Genomic DNA, 19277 nt, shown 5'->3' with positions numbered 1-19277 from the left:
CTGGCAGCTACAGCTCTGATTGGACCCCTAGCCTGGGAAACTCCATGTGCCGCTGGATGCGGCCCTAAAAAGACAAAAGACAAAAAAAAAGAAAGAAAGAAAAAAAACTGCTGGAAACATTTCAGTCAACAGATCTTTCTTTTTAGGGCCAGACCTGAAGCACATGGAAGTTCCCAGGCTAGGGGTCCAATCAGAGCTACAGCATCTTTGTCTGCCCCATCTTTGTCTCTCTGTCAAACGCTGAGACCAGCCACCACCACGGGGAAAAGCGCATGGGCAGTGAGCCAAGGACAGGATGCTAAGTGCAAAGTGGGGCTGGGAAGGGGACTCTTGCCTCATAGATGGGAGCATCTGGTCCTTCAAACCGGAGGCCTGGAGGTCACAGGAAAAAGGAGAAAGGAAAGAAAAAAAAAAGCATTTGAGAGGATGCCAAGAGTTCCCTGATGCTCTCAGCTCCCTGGCCAATTCCTACACATCCCTCCAGAGCCCCTTCAAGTGTCACCTATCCAGGGTGTTTGCAGACCGCTCGCCTCCCCACTAGAGCTTGCTAGATGGTGTCCAACGGACCTCTGCAAACTCCAGCAAACCAAAGCCTCTGATGCCCTCCCCTAGTTTGGGTTTTTTTTTTTTTTTTTTTTGTCTTGTTGTTGTTGGGTTTTGGGGGGGTTTGGGGCTTTTTAGGGCCACACCCTCTGCATAAGGAAGTTCCCAGGCCACGGGTCGAATCAGAGCTGCAGTTGCTGGCTTACGTCACAATGACAGCAAAACAGATTGTCAGCTGAGTCTGCGACCTACACCACAGCTCACAGCAACACCGGATCCCTGCCCCACTGAGCGAGGCCAGGGATACAACCCAAAACCTCATGGTGTCTAGTTGGATTCCCCTAAATGGTAAACTTTATGTTACATATGTTTTACACACTAGAAAGAGAATTAGCCAAAATGGCAAATCATTTTTTAAATGAGTACTTAAAAACACGAGCAACTCAGAGTTCCTGTCATGGCGCAGTGGAAACGAATCCAACTAAGAACCATGAGGTTGTGGGTTCGATCCCTGGCCTCACTCAATGGGTAAAGGATCCAGCATTGCTGTGCGCTGTGGTGTAGGTCGCAGACACAGCTCGGATCTGGTGTTGCTGGGGCTCTGCTGTAGGCCAGCAGCTACAACTCCGATTTGACCCCTAGCCTGGGAACCTCCAGGTGCTAAAAAGACAAACGACAAAAACAAAAAAACAAAACAAAAGAAAAAAACCCCAAAACACCAGCAACTCATCTCAAATGTTTTTACTTTAAAATCTATCTCTGTTCTTATGACTAATGCAAATTCTCACTCAAACACATCCTCCTTCTGTGGCCTAAACTTATTTGGGAAATTGGCAAAATAACATTTACCTCGCAGGGATGTATGCTGGACGAGAGGTGTGTGTAAAAACCCCTCGTGGAGGAGCTGTAACGGATAGAAATATTCTTTCCATATGCAGTCCCTGGAGATGGGCTGAGGCTTTGCCTGCTCCCTTGATGCTGACAGACACCAAAAAGCCAATAATGGCCTAAGATTCCTCGAGGCACTCAGATCTCCGTCCTCTCCTACACGATCCCAGATGCCCAGGGAGGCGACAGCTCCTAAGTGCCATTCCCAGTGGTGGAAACAGTGAGAATAACATCAAATGAAACCATGTCCAGCTTCATGGATTGTGCCGCGTACCCGGGAAGGACTCAGCGGATAACTGCTCCCTTCTGCTCCCTGCTTTGCTTCAGAAGGACTACGAGAGCTGCCTGGGTCCTGTCCGGGTGGAGATGCACCTACCTGGGATGGGGATGGTGTGTAGAGGCATCACTTCCACCCCGTGGACCGGGTACCCAAAGGGGAGGTTGGGCTGAGCCAGCAGGGGCGGTGGGCGAGGGAGCCCTTCTCTGCAGGGAAACAAAACCATCAGCAGCTGCCTTGATACCTGTCCCTGACTAGCTCTTTTTTGGGGGGGAGGGGGGTGCAACCACACCCACGGCATAGACGTTCCCAGGCCAGGGATCTCACCCACCACACGGCAGCGACCTGAGCCAATGCAGTGACCATGCCAGATCCTCCTTAACGTGCTGAGCCACAAGGGAACTCCCACTGCTCCCACTGGTTCGTTCTTTTTTTTTCTTTCGTTTTTGGCCTCCCCGAGGCATATGGAGTTCCCAGGCCAGGGATCAGACCTGAGCTGTGACTGCGACCTAAGCTGCAGCTGCAGCAACAGATCTTTAACCCACTGTGCTAGGCCAGGGGTTGAACCTGCATCCCCGTGCTCCCCAGACACAGCTGATTCCACTGTACCACAGCAGGAGCTCCTCACTGTCCCCACCGGCTAGTTCTTTTTCTTTTTTTCCTTCTTTTTTTTGCTTTTCTAGGGCCACTTCCCGCGGCATATGGAGGTTCCCAGGCTAGGGGTCCAATCAGAGCTGTAGCTGCCGGTCTACACTGCAGCCGCAGCAACGCGGGATTCGAGCCACGTCTGCGACCCACACCGCAGCTCACGGCATTGCTGGATCCTGAACCCACTGAGCAAGGCCAGGGATCGAACCCACATCCTCATGGATACTAGTCAGGTTCGTTAACCACTGAGCCACGACAGGAACTGCTGGCTAGCTCTTAAAGGGGTATCTGTGCCCAGAGCTTTGGGCTGCAAAGGGGGAGAAATCCAAAGTAAATCGTCGGATTGTCCTGCATTCTCTCCTCTTCTTTATTCCTGCCCCTCCCTCCAGCCTCGAATTCCACAAAGAAACTAAGGCAGATTACAACAACACACATTAAAAATAAAAATCGGAGTTCCCGACGTGGCGTAGTGCTTAACGAATCCGACTAGGAACCATGAGGTTGCAGGTTCGGTCCCTGCCCTTGCTCAGTGGGTTAACGATCTGGCGTTGCCCTGAGTTGTGGTGTAGGTTGCAGACCCGGCTCGGATCCCGAGTTGCTGTGGCTCTGGCATAGGCTGGCGGCTACAGCTCGGATTGGACCCCTAGCCTGGGAACCTCCATATGCCGGGGGAGCGGCCCAAGAAATAGCAAAAAGACATAAAAATAAAAAATCAAAATCAAAATCACGGAGTTCCTGTTGTGGCTCAGCCGGTTAAGAATCCAATGCAGCATTCTTTTTTTTTTTTTTTTTTTTTTTTTTTGGTTACATACCCAGGAGTGGAATTGCTAAGTCATCTTATAATTTATTTTTAATTTTTCTTTTTGAAGACTGTTGTATTTTATTCTGCAGCAGCTATACCACTTTACATTTCCACTAACAGTGTGCAAGGGTTTCAATTTCTCCAAATCCTTTTCAATACTTGTTTTCTTCTTTACTTCTTTCTCCCTTCCTTTCTTTTTTCTTTTTTTTTTTTTGTCTTTTGTCTTTTGCTGCTGTTGTTGTTGTTGCTATTTCTTGGGCCGCTCCCGCGGCATATGGAGGTTCCCAGGCTAGGGGTCGAATCGGAGCTGTAGCCACCGGCCTACGCCAGAGCCACAGCAACTCAGGATCCGAGCCGCGTCTGCGACCTACGCCACAGCTCACGGCAACGCCGGATCGTTAACCCGCTGAGCAAGGGCAGGGACCGAACCCGCAACCTCATGGTTCCTAGTCCGATTCGTTAACCACTGCGCCACGACGGGAACTCCCAATGCAGCATTCTTGAGGTTTCGGGTTCAATCCCTGGCCTTGCTCAGAGGGTTAAGGATCCAGCATTGCCCTGAGCTGTGGTGTAGGTCACAGACGCGGCTCAGATCCCACGTGGCTGTGGTGTAGGCTGGCTTCTGTAGCTCCGATTGGACCCCTAGCCTGGGAACCTCCATGTGCCTCGGGTGTGGCCCTAAAATGTAAATAAATAAATAAATAAATAAACAAAGAAAGAAATAAATAAAATGTAACATAACATAAAGAGATCAAAGGTAACACCTGCTCAACACTCACCACGTTCGAATTATTTTAATACATTTTCAATTGCTGGTTTTCAATGTGAGCCATTTTAAATAAATCTTTACATGCAATATTAAAAAATATTAAAATATTATCTCTACTCTTGAGGTTATTTGCATCAATCTCCCTGTGGATGGAGATATTATATAACCGGCATGCAATGATATCTCGTGGGAGACTTGAAATCAGCCACAGTGTGATTTCTTGTAGGGTTGAGTTTTTCTTTAATTTTTGAACTTTTTACTAAAGCAGGGTTGATTTACAATGTTGTGTACAGTGTGATTATTAAACCGTGGAAATTGGCAAACACTACAAGCCACTACCAAAAGCCCATGGTTAAATATTACCACCACTATTCATATTTCTCCCTCAACGTATAAATGCACCTACCCACAAACACTTATACACACAACTATCCCCTCCTCTTTTAAAACCACAAATGTGCAGTTCCCCTTGTGGCGCAGTGGAAATGAACCTGACTAGGATCCATGAGGATGCAGATTCGATCCCTGGCCTCACTCAGTGGGGTAAGGATCCAGCGTTACCGTGAGCTGTGGTGTAGGTCGCAGATGCAGCTCGGAACTGGCGTTGCTGTGGCTCTGGCGTAGGCAAGAGGCTACAGCTCCGATTAGACCCCTAGCCTGGGAACCTCCATGTGCCATGGGAAGTGGCCCTAGAAAAGGCAAAATACAAAAAAAAAAAAAAAAAAAAAGAGGGCATTCCCTCCCCCCTCCTTGGAGCCACACCCTCGGGAATGAGTAGAGAGCTTCCGCTCCATCTCAGGGCGCAAGAGCCCTCAGCATCTGCAATACCTCCTCTGAAAGTGTTCGAGCTCAGCCTGTCTCCTCAGGTTCACTGCGGGGAGGTCACGCGGGTCGTAGGCATCCTCCAAGTTATAGCTTCCCTGATGCCCGAAGGCGTCACATTGGCACTGGTTTTTCGGGAACAGCCTAAAATAAGACAAGGTCAAAGATCACAGATTGGGAAAGTGGGCTGGTAGGTGAGGGGGAGCCGCAAGCTTGGTCCGGTGTATTTTTTTTTTTTAACTTTTTATTTTTATTTTATTTTATTTTGTCTTTTTAGGGCCGCGAGGTTCCGAGGCTGGGGTCTCATCGGAGCCGTAGCCACCGGCCTACGCCAGAGCCACAGCAACGCAGGATCCGAGCCGCATCTGCGACCTACACCACAGCTCATAGCAATGCTGGATCCTTAACCCACTGGGCAAGGTCAGGGATCGAATCCGCAACCTCATGGTTCCTATTCGGATTCATCTCCGCGGAGCCATGATGGGAACTCCCAATCCAGTGTGTTTTTCCCCCTAGGCTTTCCCATACCTAGAGCCAGGGTTGGGTTGAGACCCTGGAATCCCAGCAGCGGCCGCTCCCAAAGACACAGGGAAGGAAGGGAAGAGAGGAAGGAAGGAGGGCGAGAAGGCCTCCTCTCTGGAATCAAAGTCCTTTATTTATTATTATTATTATTATTATTATTTGCTTTGTAGGGCTGCACCCGCAGCATATGGAGGTTCCCAGGCTAGGGGTCCAATCGGAGCTACAGCTGCCAACTTACACCACACCCACAGCAAGATCAGATCCAAGCCGCGTCTGGGACCTACACCACAACTCACAGCAACCACGGATCCTTAACCCACGGAGCGAGGCCAGGGATCAAACCCACAACCTCATGCTTCCTAGTCGGATTCGTTTCTGCAGCGACATGACAGGAACTCCCCAAACTCCTTTAAACTTGAGAGTCACAGGAATCTCAGAGGCATTGCAGCCCCACCCACCAGATGAAAAGGCCAGAGGGCCAGAAAGGCCACATCTTTCCTATAATTTTGTTTAGTTTTGGGGGTTTTCATGTGTTTTTGTTTTTTAGGGCCACATCTGCAGCATATGGAAGTTCTCAGGCTAGCGGTGGAATCGGAGCTACAGCTGCCGGCCTACACCACAGCCACAGCAACACGGGATCTGAGCTTCGTCTTCAATCTACACCACAGCTCACCGCAATCCTGGATCCCCGACTCACTGAGCAAAGCCAAGGATCAAATCCGCATCCTCATGGATCCTAGTTGGGTTTGTCACCACTGAGCCACAACGGGAACTCCTCCTACAGTTTTAGTTAAATAGGCCCTCCAAAGTCCTAAAGAACTTTGCTGGGTGCTATAGAGGCTATGCCCAGCAGACCAAGCCCCTTCCTAGTCCTGCCGTTTGCAGTCAAATGCTCTACCCCTGAGCTATACCCCCACCAGGTCCCGCAGTCAGGATTCACATTCCCAATCAGCACAGGTGCAGAAAGGTAGGGAACTGGCTGTAAAGTGGGCATAAGAGGACACAGTAGGAGTTCCCGTCGTGGCGCAGTGGTTAACCAATCCGACTAGGAACCATGAGGTTGAGGGTTCGATCCCTGGCCTTGCTCAGTGGGTTAAGGAGCCTGTGTTGCTGCGAGCTGTGGTGTAGGTTGCAGATGTGGCTCGGATCCTGCGTTGCTGTGGCTCTGGCGTAGGCCGGTGGCTACAGCTCCGATGGGACCCCTAGCCTGGGAACCTCCATATGCCGCGAGAAGGGCCCAAGAAATAGCAAAAAGCCAAAAAAATAAGGACACAGTAAAGCCACAGGAGGAGCCAGGGAAGTGTCAGAGCAAGGCGGTCTTCTTGCCATCTCACCAGATTCCACTGTAGGTGAAGAGGCTCCTGACATGTTTCTCAGGTAGAAGCTTCAGCGTCTGCGCATCCAGGGTGGGGGACGGGATGGGTGAGTTGAGGAGACTGAAGTCTGTATCGAGGAACACGCTTCGGAACATAAAGAGTCCAACGCTCAGGACCAAAAGCACCATCGAAATCTTGAGGATCGACAGACATCTAGGGCTGTTGGGACACAAGAGAGCAAACGCTGTTAAAATCTTTTCTGAGTATGTTAAAAAAGATTTCATTGTGCGACATAGATGGGAATAGCAACTTGAGCAAAAATGCAAGTCAAACCTGTTTCGTACACTACGTATCAAAATTGATTTCTTCCCAAAGCAAAAGAGAAAGAAAAGCAAAAATAAACCTAAGCAAACTGACAAGCTTTTGCACAGCAAAGGAAACCATAAAATAACCCAAAAAGATCCTGCTGGGATCCACTGGGAACGATGTCTGGTCACTTGCGATGGAGCATGATCATGTGAGAAAAAAGAATGTATACATGTGTGTGTGACTGGGTCACCTTGCTGTGCAGTAGAAAATTGACAGAACACTGCAAACCAGCTATAATGGAAATGATAAAAATCATTTAAAAAACTGATTTCGGATAAATAGAAAAGTAAAGAATCAAATCTGCAGAGAGTTCCCTGGTGGCTCATTGGGTTAAGGATCTGGTGTGGTCACTGCTGTGGCTCTGGTCACCACCGTGGCATGACCTCCATCCCTAGCCCAGGAACTTCTGCATACGTGGGCATGGCCAAAAAACTATACTCAGTGGAAAATGTGAAGTTTTTCAAATACGCACTTCTGATCACAATCCTAAAATTAATAAAGGAAGCAATAAAATAAGGGATTTGAAAATGGACAACAAAACGAACCTACGAAAAGCAGAAACAAGATTTTAGAGATAGCCAAATAGAAAGTGGTGAATTAAAAAAAAAAACTAAAATGGAATCATCATTAAATCTAAGCACAGAGTAGACAACTGGTTTTTTCTTTTATTTTTTTTTTTTAATTTTATGGCCACAGCCATGGCCTGTGGAAGTTCCCAGGCCAAGGACTGAATCCAATCCATAGCTTCAACCTACACCTTTAACCACCGCACTGGGCCCAGGGATCAAACCTGCACCTCTCCAGTGACCTGAGCCACTGCAGTCGGATTCTTAACCCACTGTGCCAGGGTGGGAATTCCAGACAACTTTATAACCTCCTTGCTCTAAGACTTTCCTCCTGACCCAGAAGCGACGCCTACAAATGAGTCTGGTTATATCACATGACGCTCCCCTGGTCCTGGCTGAGTGGACCACGGGTGTTCACCTCATCCGAATGGGGCTAATCAGCCAGAATTTCCTTCCCAGAAATGGGGAACCAGAGATATTGTTCGGCTAATCCTAATCCCCTGAACTGAGAATAGAGGGGAGGAAAGAAGAGAGAGAAGACAGAAGGTGGGAGAAACAAAAGAAGCCTAGAAGGACTTCCCATTGTGGCTCAGTGGGTTAAGACCATGACCAGTGTCCCTAAGGATGCAGGTTCAATCCCCACCCTTGCTCTGGCATTGCCGCAAACTGGTGGCAGATGCGGCTTGGATCTGGCGTTGCTGTGCCTGTGGCATAGGCTGGCATCTGTGGATCCAATTCGACCCCTAGCCTGGGAACTTCCATGTGACACAGGTGCGGCCCTAAAAAAAAAATCGTTTTTAATTTAAAATTTTGGGGGGGAGTTCCGTCTTGGCTCAGTGGTTAACGAATCCAACTAGGAACCATGGGGTTGCAGGTTTGATCCCTGGCCTTGCTCAGTGGAGTAAGGATCCGGCGTTGCTGTGAGCTGTGGTGTAGGCCAGTGGCTACAACTCCATTTAGACCCCTAACTGGTAACCTCCATATGCCGGGAGTGCAGCCCTAGAAAAGACAAAAAAAAAAAAAAAAAAAATTTAATAAATAAATAAATAAATAAAATTTTGGGGGCAGTGTCTTTAAGGCATTAGTCTGCTATGGCTCCCTTTGCCTGACAAAACAATAAAGCTATCTTTTTCTCCTTCACCTGCTCCTCCCCCCAAAAAAGAGTTCCCACTGTGCCGCAGCAGAAACGAATACAACTAGTAACCATGAGGTTTCACGTTCGATCCCTGGCCTTGCTGGGTGGGTTATGGATCCAGCATTGCCGTGAGCTGTGGTGTAGGTTGCAGATGTGGCTCGGATCCTGCATTGCTGTGGCTGTGGTATAGGCCTAGCCTTGGAACCTCCATATACCATGGGAATGGCCCTAAAATACACACACACAAAAAAATCTTTTTTAATTTAAAATTTTTTAATTTTTATAAATTTAAAAAAATTTTAATTTAGTTTTTTTTAACTTAAAAAAAATTTTTAAATAGAGAAGCCTAGATCCTGAATACCTAGATGAAAGGGATGACTTTCTACAAAAACACAAAAGAATAATGTATTGGGGAAATAAAATGAATAATAAATAAATAAACAAAAGAATTCCCAATGAAGCCAAAAAAAAAAAAAAAAACCCCACAAAAGACTTAAACAGACCTGTAAAAATTTAAAAAAAAAAAAAAAAGGAGTTCCTTTCATGCCTCAGGGGTTAATGAATTCAACTAGAAACCATGAGGTTTCAGGTTCAATCCCTGGTCTTGCTCAGTGGGTTAGGGATCCGGCATTGCTGTGAGCTGTGGCTCTGGCTTAGGCCAACAGCTGTAGCTCCAATTAGACCCCTAGCCTGGGAACATCCATATGCCACCGGTTCGACCCTACAAAAGACCAAAAAAAAAAATCCAGGAATTTGTCAAAGGTCTATGTACTTTTCAAAGTCCCAAATCCACACTTCACAAGTAACTCCAGACTGGTTTATAAGAAACCAGCTTTGCAGTGATGCAAATATAGGTACTGACGAATAACGACGTAAATACGCCAAACAAATATTAACCAGTGGGACACAACAGCATCTTAAATGAATGAGTCACCGTTAACGAATGCTGTTCTTGGAGTTCCCGTCATGGCTCAGCAGATACGAATCTGACTAGTATCCATGAGGACACAGGCTCCATCCCTGGCCTTGCTCAGTGGGTCAGGGCTCTGGAATTGCTGTGAGCTGTGGTGTAGGTCACAGATGTGGCTCAGATCCCACATTGCTGTGGCTGTGGTGTAGGCCGGCAGCTGTAGCTCCGATTCCACCCCTAGCCTGGGAACCTCCATGTGCCGCAGGTGCGGCCCTAAAAAGACAAAAACAAAAGCATGTTCCTTCTAGGAGAGCAAGGATAACTCAGTGCCACTGTGGGGCAAAACCACACCGACGCCATGCTGTCAGCTCATCTTAGGCCCACAGTCTCATCTGCTCTCCCTCCTTAAAAAAAAAAAAAAAAAAAAAAAAAAAAAAAAAAAAAAAAAAAAGAATGATCACATCCTAAGTTCCTAACACAATTTTCAGACTATCAGATAGAAACAAATCACTGACAACCTGGATGGGGGGCAGCATTTGGGGGAAGTGAGTGTGGTCTTGGCCTTTTTGAGGGTTGGGTTTGTTTCCTTTTTCTATTAGGTACTAAAACTTAAAATTGCATCACTTAGTGAAAACAGAACAAAAATAGGGTCGGACTTTCTCTGTGGCTCAACAGGTTAAAGACCCAGTGTTGTCACTGCAGCGGCCCTGGTCGTTGCTGTGCCATGGGTTCCATTCCTGGCCTGAGAACTTCTGCAAGCCTCGGGCGTGGCCAAAAAAAACCCAAACAAAAACAAAAACAGAAACATGAGTTCCTGTCGTGGCGCAGTGGTTAACGAATCCAACTAGGAACCTTGAGGTTGTAGGTTCGATCCCTAGCCTCGCTCAGTGCGTTAAGGGTCTAGCGTTGCCATGAGTTGTGGTGTAGGTCACAGACACAGCTCAGATCTGGCCTTGCTGTGGCTCTGCCGTAGGCCAGTGGCCACAGCTCTGTTTCAACACCTAACCTGGGAACCTCCATGTGCGGTGCATTCAGCCTTAAAGAGAAAAGAAAAAAAAAAAAAACAGTAGTGAGGAAAAGTGGCATCATTTTACCTTTTTGCCTATTTAATGTTTAGCTTAATAGATAAAATGAACCATCTGTTAGGACAGGTTGTTTCGCTGAAGAATATGAAGAAAATACAGCCCCACACAGGTATGTCACCAGAAAAGGGAGAAACACTTTAATTGCTTTTTCAATATTGTAGATATTTATCTTTGATACTACACCAAAAATCAAGAAGTTAGTAGCAGGTTTTTGTTTTGTTTTGTTTTGCCTATGGCATGCATTAGCTCGATGTGGGATTTTTTTTTTTTTTTTTGGCTTTTTTTTTGGCCTTTTGCCATTTCTAGGGCCGCTCCCAGGGCATATGGAGGTTCCTAGGCTAGGGGTCCAATTGGAGCTGTAGCTGCCAGCCAGAGCCAGAGCCACAGCAACGTGGGGGATCTGAGCCACGTCTGCGACCTACGCCACAGCTCACAGCAACGCTGGATCCTTAACCCACTGAGCGAGGCCAGGGATCGAACCCGCAACCTCATGGTTCCTAGTCGGATTCATTAACCTCTGAGCCACGACGGGAACTTCTCAATGTGAGATTTCAGTTCCCAGTCCAGAGACTGAACCTAGGCCACAGAGGAAAAAGCGAGAACCTGAACCCTTAGTAGCCTGGGAACTTCCAAGAAGTGGTACTTTCTTAAAAAGTTAGTTAAGTGTGGACTCTGAAACCACATCAATGAAAAAAAAATTTTTTTGCTTTTTTTTTTTAGGACCCCACCTGGTGCATATGGAAGTTCCCAGGCTAGGGGTGGAATGAGAGGTACAGCTGCTGGCCTACACCACAGCCACAGCAACGCCGGATCCTAAACCCACCAAGCAAGGGAACAAAATAGAGGGAGTTTCCACTGCGCACAATGGGATCAGTGGCATCACTGCAGCGCCAGGGACACAGGTTTGATCCCTGACAGCATAGGTTGCAACTGTGGCTCAGATCTGATCCCTAGCCCAGGAACTCCATATGCCACTGGCACGGCACCTCCACCCTGCCAAAAAGAGTTTGGAGGCGTTCCCTGGTGGTTCAGTGGTTATGGATCTACACTCTCACCACTGTGGCCCAGGTTCAATCCCTGGTCTGGGAAGTGAGATCCCACATCAAGCCGCTGCACACCTTGCCCAAAACACAGGGTTTTTTAACCTTTTTTTTTTAAACTGTTATTTCCCCAATACAGTTTTTTTTCTACTGTACAGTATGGTGACCCAGTTACACATACATGTACACATTCTGTTTTCTCACATTATCATGCTCCATCATAAGTGACTAGACAGAGTTTTTTTTTCTTTTTTTCTTTATTTTTAATTACTTCCCCAATACAATTTATTAAAAAGGTTTTTTAATCCTGATAATAAACACATAAAATTTAGTACCTTGGAGTTCCCGTTGTGGCTCAGCAGAAACAAACCTGACTGGTATCCATGAGGATGCAGGTTCAATCCCTGACCTCACTCAGTGGGTTAACGATCCCGCATTTGCCATGAGCTGCGGTGTAGGTCGCAGATGCAGCTCAAATCTGACGTTGCTGTGGCTGTGGTGTAGGCTGGCAGCTATCGCTCCGATTTGACCCTTAGCCTGGGAACCTCCATATGCCATAGGTGTGGCCCTCAATAAAACAAGAAAGAAAGAAAGAAAGAGGAGAGGAGAGGAGAGGAGAGGAAGGAAAGAAGGAAAGAAAGAAAGAAAAAATTTACCACCTTAACCACTTCTAAGTGTACATATACTTTCGTAATGTAGATTGTTCATGTCGTTTTAGAACGGATCTCCAGAATTTTTTTCTGCTTTTTTCTTTGCTTATATTTTTGCATGCAACCATTTTTATCCTTTTTTTCTGATTATGAAATTTTAATCTTTTACCCATTGAAGAAAAAAAAAGTTCCTCTTTACAAAAAAAAAAAAATATGTAGGACAAATGATAGAAAAATCACCACTTTGCTACCAACATTGTAATAAATGATTCTGGCCAGGACTGTCCATCTGTTTTGTTTTTGTTTTTTTTTTCCCTCGTCTTTTTGCCATTTCTTGGGCCACTCCTGCGGCATATGGAGGTTCCCAGGCCAGGGGTCCAATCCGAGCTGTAGCCGCCAGCCTATGCCAGAGCCACAGCAACGTGGGATCCAAGCCGCGTCTGCAACCTACACCACAGCTCATGGCAACGCCGGATCATTAACCACTGAGCAAGGCCAGGGATCGAACCTACAACCTCATGGTTCCTAGTCGGATTCGTTAACCACTGAGCCACGATGGGAACTCCAGGACTGTCCATCTGTTCTAAAACATTTGCTAGGTGCAGGATTTTATTTTGTTTTGTTTTGTTCTGCTTTTTGTGGTTTTTGTTTTTTGTTTTTTGTTTGTCTTTTTAGTGCTGCACCCACAGCATATGGAAGTTCCCAGGCTAGGGGTCTAACCACAGCTGCAGCTGCCAGCCTACGCCACAGCCACAGCAACAGCAATGTTGGATCCAAGCTGTGCCTTCAACCTACACCCCAGCTCACGGCAACGCCAGATCCTTAACCCGCTGAGCGAGGCCAGGGATCAAGCCTGCATCATCATGGATACTAGTCGGGTTCATTAGCCACTGAGCCACGACAGGAACTCCTGGAGGCAGGATATTGAATGGTGCTGTTCCGGAGATCACGTACTATTTTACAAAGAGATAAAAACGCATCTTTGCAATGAAAGGATCATGCATCAGTACCTTAACCACATGGTCAAATAAACATCCTTAATAGTGAGGCAGCCTGACCAACTGTCCTCCGGATATGATGATAGGAAGCACACACATCATTTAAAGGAGTATTACTGCCAAAATATTTAACCGAAATGTAATCAAGCCTCAGAGACCTCACTGCCAATTTATAGGAAAAAACAGGGATAAAAATTTAGTAACACCATCAAGAACAATAGACAAATCAGGGACATCAGAATGTTTTCTGCAAGACAACAGGCCTGAACTCTTGACAAAGGAAAAAAAGTAGGAGTTCCCGCTATGGCACAGTGGGTTAGGAATCCGACTACAGCAGCTCGGGGCATTGTGGAGGTGCGGGTTTGATCCCTGGCCCGCTATAGTGGGTTAAAGGATCTGGCGCTGTCAAAGCTGCGACCATTAAAAAAAAAAAAAGAAAAGAAAAAAGAAAAAGCAATTGAAAAAAATAAAAAGAATGAGAGTGAATGAGTAACATTTCTAGTAAAGGGTTGCCTGTATCTTATGCAGAACATACAGAATATATCTTTCAATGATTTTAGTCAATTTTTTTGGCATTTTATGAAATTCCTTTTTTTTTAATTGTGGTATAGTTAATTTACAATGTTGTGTGAATTTCAAGTACACAGCAATGTGATTCAATTACATATATACATATATACACATACATATCCTTTGCAGATTCTTTTCTATTATAGGTTGTTACAACATTTTTTTTTTTTTCTTTTTAAGGCTGCATGTGTGGCATATGGAAGTTTCCAGACTAGGGGTCGAACTGGAGCTATAGCTGCCCGCATACACCACGGCCACTGCCACAGCAACACGGTTTCCGAGCCATGTCTGCAACCTACACCACAGCTCACAGCACGCTGGATCCTTGACCCACTGGGCGAGGCCAGGGATCCAACCTACACCCTCATGGATACTAGTCAGATTCCTTTCTGCTGCACCACAACAGGAACTCCCTATTATAAGATATTGAGAATAGCTGTCCTGTGGCACAGTGGGTAAAGGATCTGGTGTTGTCACTGTAGTGGCTCAGGTTGCTGCTGTTGCACAAGTACGATCCCTGGCCCAGGAACGCTTGGGACGGCATTAATAGGAATTGTTTGGTAGGAGATTTTTAATAAAATGTTCAACCGCCCAATTTTTAATAGATAACTACAAATGTTCTCCACTGTTAAAACTGCACTTTATGTACTTAAGTGGGGATGTTAAAATTATATGGGTCCGCCCGCTATTATAGTTGAACCACATTTGAGACACATTCAAAAAAGGGTAAAAATCGGGAGTTCCCACTGCAGCTGAGTGGTTAATCAACCACTAGTAACCATGAGGTTGCGGGTTCAATCCCTGGCCTCACTCAGTGGGTTAAGGATCCAGCATTGCCGTGAGCGGTGGTGTAGGTCGCAGACGCGGCTCGGATCTGGCATTGCTGTGGCTCTGGCGTAGGCTGGCGGCTGCAGCTCCGTTTGGACCCCTAGCCTGGGAGCCTCCATATGCCCCGGGAGCGGCCCAAGAAATGGCAAAAAGACAAAAAAAAAAAAAAAAAGTTATATTCTGTGTGCAAGGTAATCCGACGAACTCACCGGTACAACTGGTTTCCAACATAGACCTGGCTCAGCTGCAGAGGTTCCTTTTAAGAGTAAACACACAGGGCTTTCCCCGCTGCGGCGCATCAGAAACGAATCAGACTAGCATCCATGAGGATTCAGGGCACAGAAACGGTTCGGATTTAGTGTTGCTGTGGCTGTGGCCATGGTGTAGGCCAGTAGCTGCAGCTCCAATTCGACCCTTAGCCTGGGAACTTTCATATGCTGAGGGTGTGGCCCGAAATGGTTAAAAAAAAGAAAAGAAAAAAAAATAGTAAACTTGCAATCACAGTAAGTATATAACGGAGTTCCTGTCATGGCTCAGCAGAAAAGAATCCAAGTAGGAGCCATGAGGTTGCGGGTTCGATCCCTGGCCTCACTCAGTGGGTTAAGGGTCCAGTGTTGCCGTGAGCTGTGGTGTAGGTCGCAGACATGGCTTGGATCTGACATTACTGTGGCTGTGGTGTAGGTCAGAGGCTACAGTCCCAATTAGACCCCTAGCCTGGGAACTTCCATATGCCGCGGGAGCAGCCCTAAAAGGACAAAAAGACCAAAGGGGAAAAAAAAAAGAATGTATATATATGTATGAGTGGGTCACTTGGCTGTATAGCAGAAATTGGCACAACACTGTAAATCAACTATACTTTAACTTTTCAAAAAGATTAAAAAAAAAAAAAAGCATTGGCTTTATCCTCAAGTACAGCTGGATTCCCATCTGCTCCTTATAATGCTGCCCTTGGGCAACCTCCATTCTCCGTGTTCACAGCTCTGAAGTGGGACATAACTCTTCCAAGAGTGTTGCTGGGAGCATTAGAGGCACAATCTAGAACAGGGTCTGTACGTAACAAATAAGTGCTCCACAGTGGATGAAATGAAATGAATTCACCAGCTAGCATTTATTTTAGTTTAGTGCATGCTTCATTAGCGATCATTTCCTGGGTTGGTAGGGTGTGTTACAGGGAAATGTCCTTACTCAGAGGGACAAAGATCAGAAACGCCCATTTCGAAATCAGACACTCTTTAATTTAAAAAAAAAAAAAGAAAGAAAGAAAGAAAAGAAAACGAAACAGGCAAGAAAACATTTAAAAGAGTAAGTTTCTTCTGAGGAAGAAACCAGTTTCCCAAGGTCACCCAAGCCAGCAGCCTTAAAATCTTAGAGACATAAACACAGCAACATGGACTTGCCAGAATGTTCGGTTGGCACCAGTTTGGATCGTGGTACCAGGACTCCTGGTCATTCTCCTCATTCACTAAGGAATGTGGGATGAGATAATTTTGGGGAAGTGCTGGAAGGAAAGCCTTAGCAGAGACTTTAGGTGGTAACGCAAGAGCTACCTCCCTTTGCTGAGTTCTGCCATAGCCTCAGTACAAACGTGTTTCTTGGTTTCCTTATTTGTTTCGGCAGCGCCAGGGCATGAGGAAGTTCCCCGGGTGCCCAAGGATCAAACCCTTGCCACAGGAGGAACAACGCTGGATCCTTAACCTGCTGCACCATCATAGAACTCGTATACTTCATTTTAATCCTCATAAAACATCATCTAACCAACATGGTTCCCCCCCCTTCCCCTTTTTTAAGCCCTTTAGGGCCGCAGGTGCCTGTGTATGGAGGTTCCCAGGCTGGAGGTCTAATTGAAGCTGTGGCCATCGGTCTACACCAGAGCCACAGCAACGCGGGATCCGAGCCACGTCTGCGACCTACACCACAACTCAGGGCAACGCCGGCTACTTCACCCAGGGATGGAACCTGCAATTCCTAGTCGGATTCGTTACCCACTGAGCCACGACGGGAACTCCCACAAAATGTATTTCTGATCCTTCTTCCTGTTTATAAAAATTAAATGAGCTCACCAAGTCCGCATTTCCTCCGTTAATTATTATGCTACTCAGAGGTTTTTTTTTAGCGCCCCAAACCACAACACGGACGCTCACTCTGCCCCGAGGCTGTCTTCTGGAACAGAAAACTGACCTTTTAAAATTTTTTTCTTTTGGTCTTTTTAGGGCCGTACCCTAGGGCATATGTAAGTTCCCAGGCTAGGAGGTCTAACCAGAACTGCAGCCGCCCGCCTTACGCTGCAACTAGATGCTACGCCAGGTCCGAGTGCGTCTGCGACCTACACCACAGCTCACAGCAACATACCCACTGAGCGAGGCAAGGGATCGAACCCGCGTCCTCGTGGATACGGGGGGTGGGGGGGTGTAAACCGCTGAGCTAGAATGGGAACTCCTAGAAAACCGACTTCTTCAAAAACTCTGCCTCTAAAACCCCCAAGCTGTTATTTAATGCAGCGTAAAGGACGCAGCCTCCGCTTCCCCACAGCCTGGGGCCCGCGGCCTCCGCGCCGGGGACCCACATCCCCCGAGACTTACATCCCCAGCCCTGGTCATAACCTCCGAGTTCCGGGCCGCCCCCCGTGCTCTGCGCCACGAGAGGCAACCTCCACGTCGAATGTTCCCCTGGAAAACCAGTGTTCCATGGGGCGCAGGGCGGGGGAACGAGCAGGAACTCCCAACAGCGTCCCGAGGCGCAGTCTCCTTCTCGCTGCCACACCGACGTACGGAGCCGGTCGGACTTAATTTGGAGACCCGCCGCCCCCTCCCTCGGCTCCGGGGCCCCGGGACCTGGCCGCTCCCGGATGGCGCCACTGGCTGGCCAAGTTTGACTTCCCATTTGTCTCTTCTCGAGGGACACGCACCTGTACGAAGTCATCCTTAATCCCGTCGCCTCGGGACATTCTGGGCTGGTGGTGCCACTCCGCGGATTGGACAGCCCTAGCACCAACCCCGGCAAATTCTTCCTGGTAAACCGCGAGAGCTTGGGTCGGACCCGCCCACCTTCTAGGTCCTGCCTTGGGCGCAGCTGGGCGCTGTCGGTCTTTGCAACCTTGTCGTCGTTTGGCGCTGATTGAACCTCACGCCAAACCGATCCGCCACGGGTCACCACGCCCTGGAGAGGCCGAAAAGGTGACAGTAATGACCACAGCCCCTGCTTACGGCACTGGGTACGAGCTTGGGGCTAAACGCTTTGTTTACTTTGTGCCATTTATTAGTCACAACAGAGTGGTACCGTTACTAGCCTTACTTTTAGGACAGCTGAGACAAAGTGGGGCGATCAAAGAACTGGAATTTGAACTGCGTCTGAGTGACTCGGAAGCCCCGGACGAGTGGCGACCCCGAGCCGGCAAAACTCCGCCTCGATGGGGGTCCGAGTTGATAGAAGGGGCGTTTCGTCGAAGGACCGGTGCCGGTTGCACTGCGCTTCCCTTCTCCCGCTCGGGTCACCACTCAGGGCGGTGGGAGCCGGTGCAGGCAACGCGCTTTGATCGCGGAGCGCACCCTGCCGGAGGGCTGCAATCTTGCTCGCTCGCTTCCCTCCCCATCCCCCAGTCTGTCTGGGACCACTCCACTTCTCCTTCTCGGTAGGTAAGTGGAGTTCCCTCTATGCCTTAAAGAACAACAAAACCCCTGTGCCCATCGCTTTCTTTCCGTTTGAAAATGTCTCCCCTTGTCCAGGAACCCCACTGTCTCCCCCGCAGTTTACAAGCGGGTTCTCCAAGCTCGGTCTTTGCCCTGCCTACATGCTACTCCGCCACCGGCACTCTTGCTCCACTGTTCTAGCAAAAGACGCCGGGAGGAAAGCGGGTTGAAGCGGGTTGAATCCCGGTAGCAGACCTATACAGCTACTTAATGCCTCTGAGTATGGAGGGGTCTGATGAATTTCAAATGAAATTAGCACTCGCCAAACCCTTTTCAAACCCCGTGTTTGGTGCTGGGAAGCTTCCTGTGGTTCATCTCAACTGTATTGTATTTTACAACGCCCCAGCTTAAGTCGCAAACAGAACATTGGCATTCAAAATGATTGCGAAAGAGGAGTTCCCGTCGTGGCTCAGTGGTTAACAAATCCGACAAGGAACCATGAGGTTTCTGGATCGATACTGGCCCCGTAAGGATCCGGCGCTCGGTGAGCTGTGGTGTAGGATCACAGATGCGGCCGGGATCCCACGTTGCTGTGGCCCCGTCCTAGGCCGGCGGCTACAGCTCGGATTCGACCCCTAGCCTGGGAACCTCCATATGCCATGGGTGCGGCCCTAGAAAAGAAAAACGGATTACAAAGGAGTTCTCTTGTGGCTCCGCAGAAACGAACCCAACTAGCATCCATGAGGATGCGCGTTCAAAGCCTGACCTCGCCCAGTGGGTTAAGGATCTGGGGTTGCCAGTGAGCTGTGATTTAGACTCCCGCTGTGTGTGTGTGTGTGTGTGTGTGTGTGTGTGTGTGTGTGTGTGTGTGGTGCAGACCAGCTTCCATATGCTTCGTGCGTGCACACACACA

General features: G+C 47.9%; 1 protein-coding gene across 10 annotated transcripts in view; it reads right to left on the bottom strand.

The window, feature by feature from the left end:
- Positions 1-17798, bottom strand: part of LOC110255214 (beta-1,4 N-acetylgalactosaminyltransferase 2-like) — a 32862-nt gene extending 15064 nt beyond the window's left edge. For 6 of the 10 annotated variants that reach the window (XR_002337159.1, XM_005668854.2, XM_005668856.2 and 3 more), the window contains exons 1-5: positions 17644-17798; positions 6606-6806; positions 4756-4893; positions 1808-1914; positions 335-372 (exon numbers count right to left, since the gene is read on the bottom strand). Coding sequence is in view for 9 of the 10 variants with exons in the window: in XM_005668854.2 (XP_005668911.2) it covers positions 335-372; positions 1808-1914; positions 4756-4893; positions 6606-6806; positions 17644-17657 (498 nt within the window). In the remaining variant the exon portion in view is untranslated. Of the gene's footprint in view, positions 1-334; positions 373-1392; positions 1624-1807; positions 1915-4755; positions 4894-6605; positions 6807-17317; positions 17622-17643 lie in introns of those variants that run through there. The other 4 variants (XM_021067115.1, XM_021067114.1, XM_021067118.1 and 1 more) reach the window with 2 other exon arrangements.

Source organism: Sus scrofa, chromosome 12, assembly GCF_000003025.6.
Source record: "Sus scrofa isolate TJ Tabasco breed Duroc chromosome 12, Sscrofa11.1, whole genome shotgun sequence".
NCBI classification, from domain to species: domain Eukaryota; kingdom Metazoa; phylum Chordata; class Mammalia; order Artiodactyla; family Suidae; genus Sus; species Sus scrofa.
Note: the sequence above shows the minus strand (reverse complement) of the source record. Positions and strands in the feature narration are given on the sequence as shown.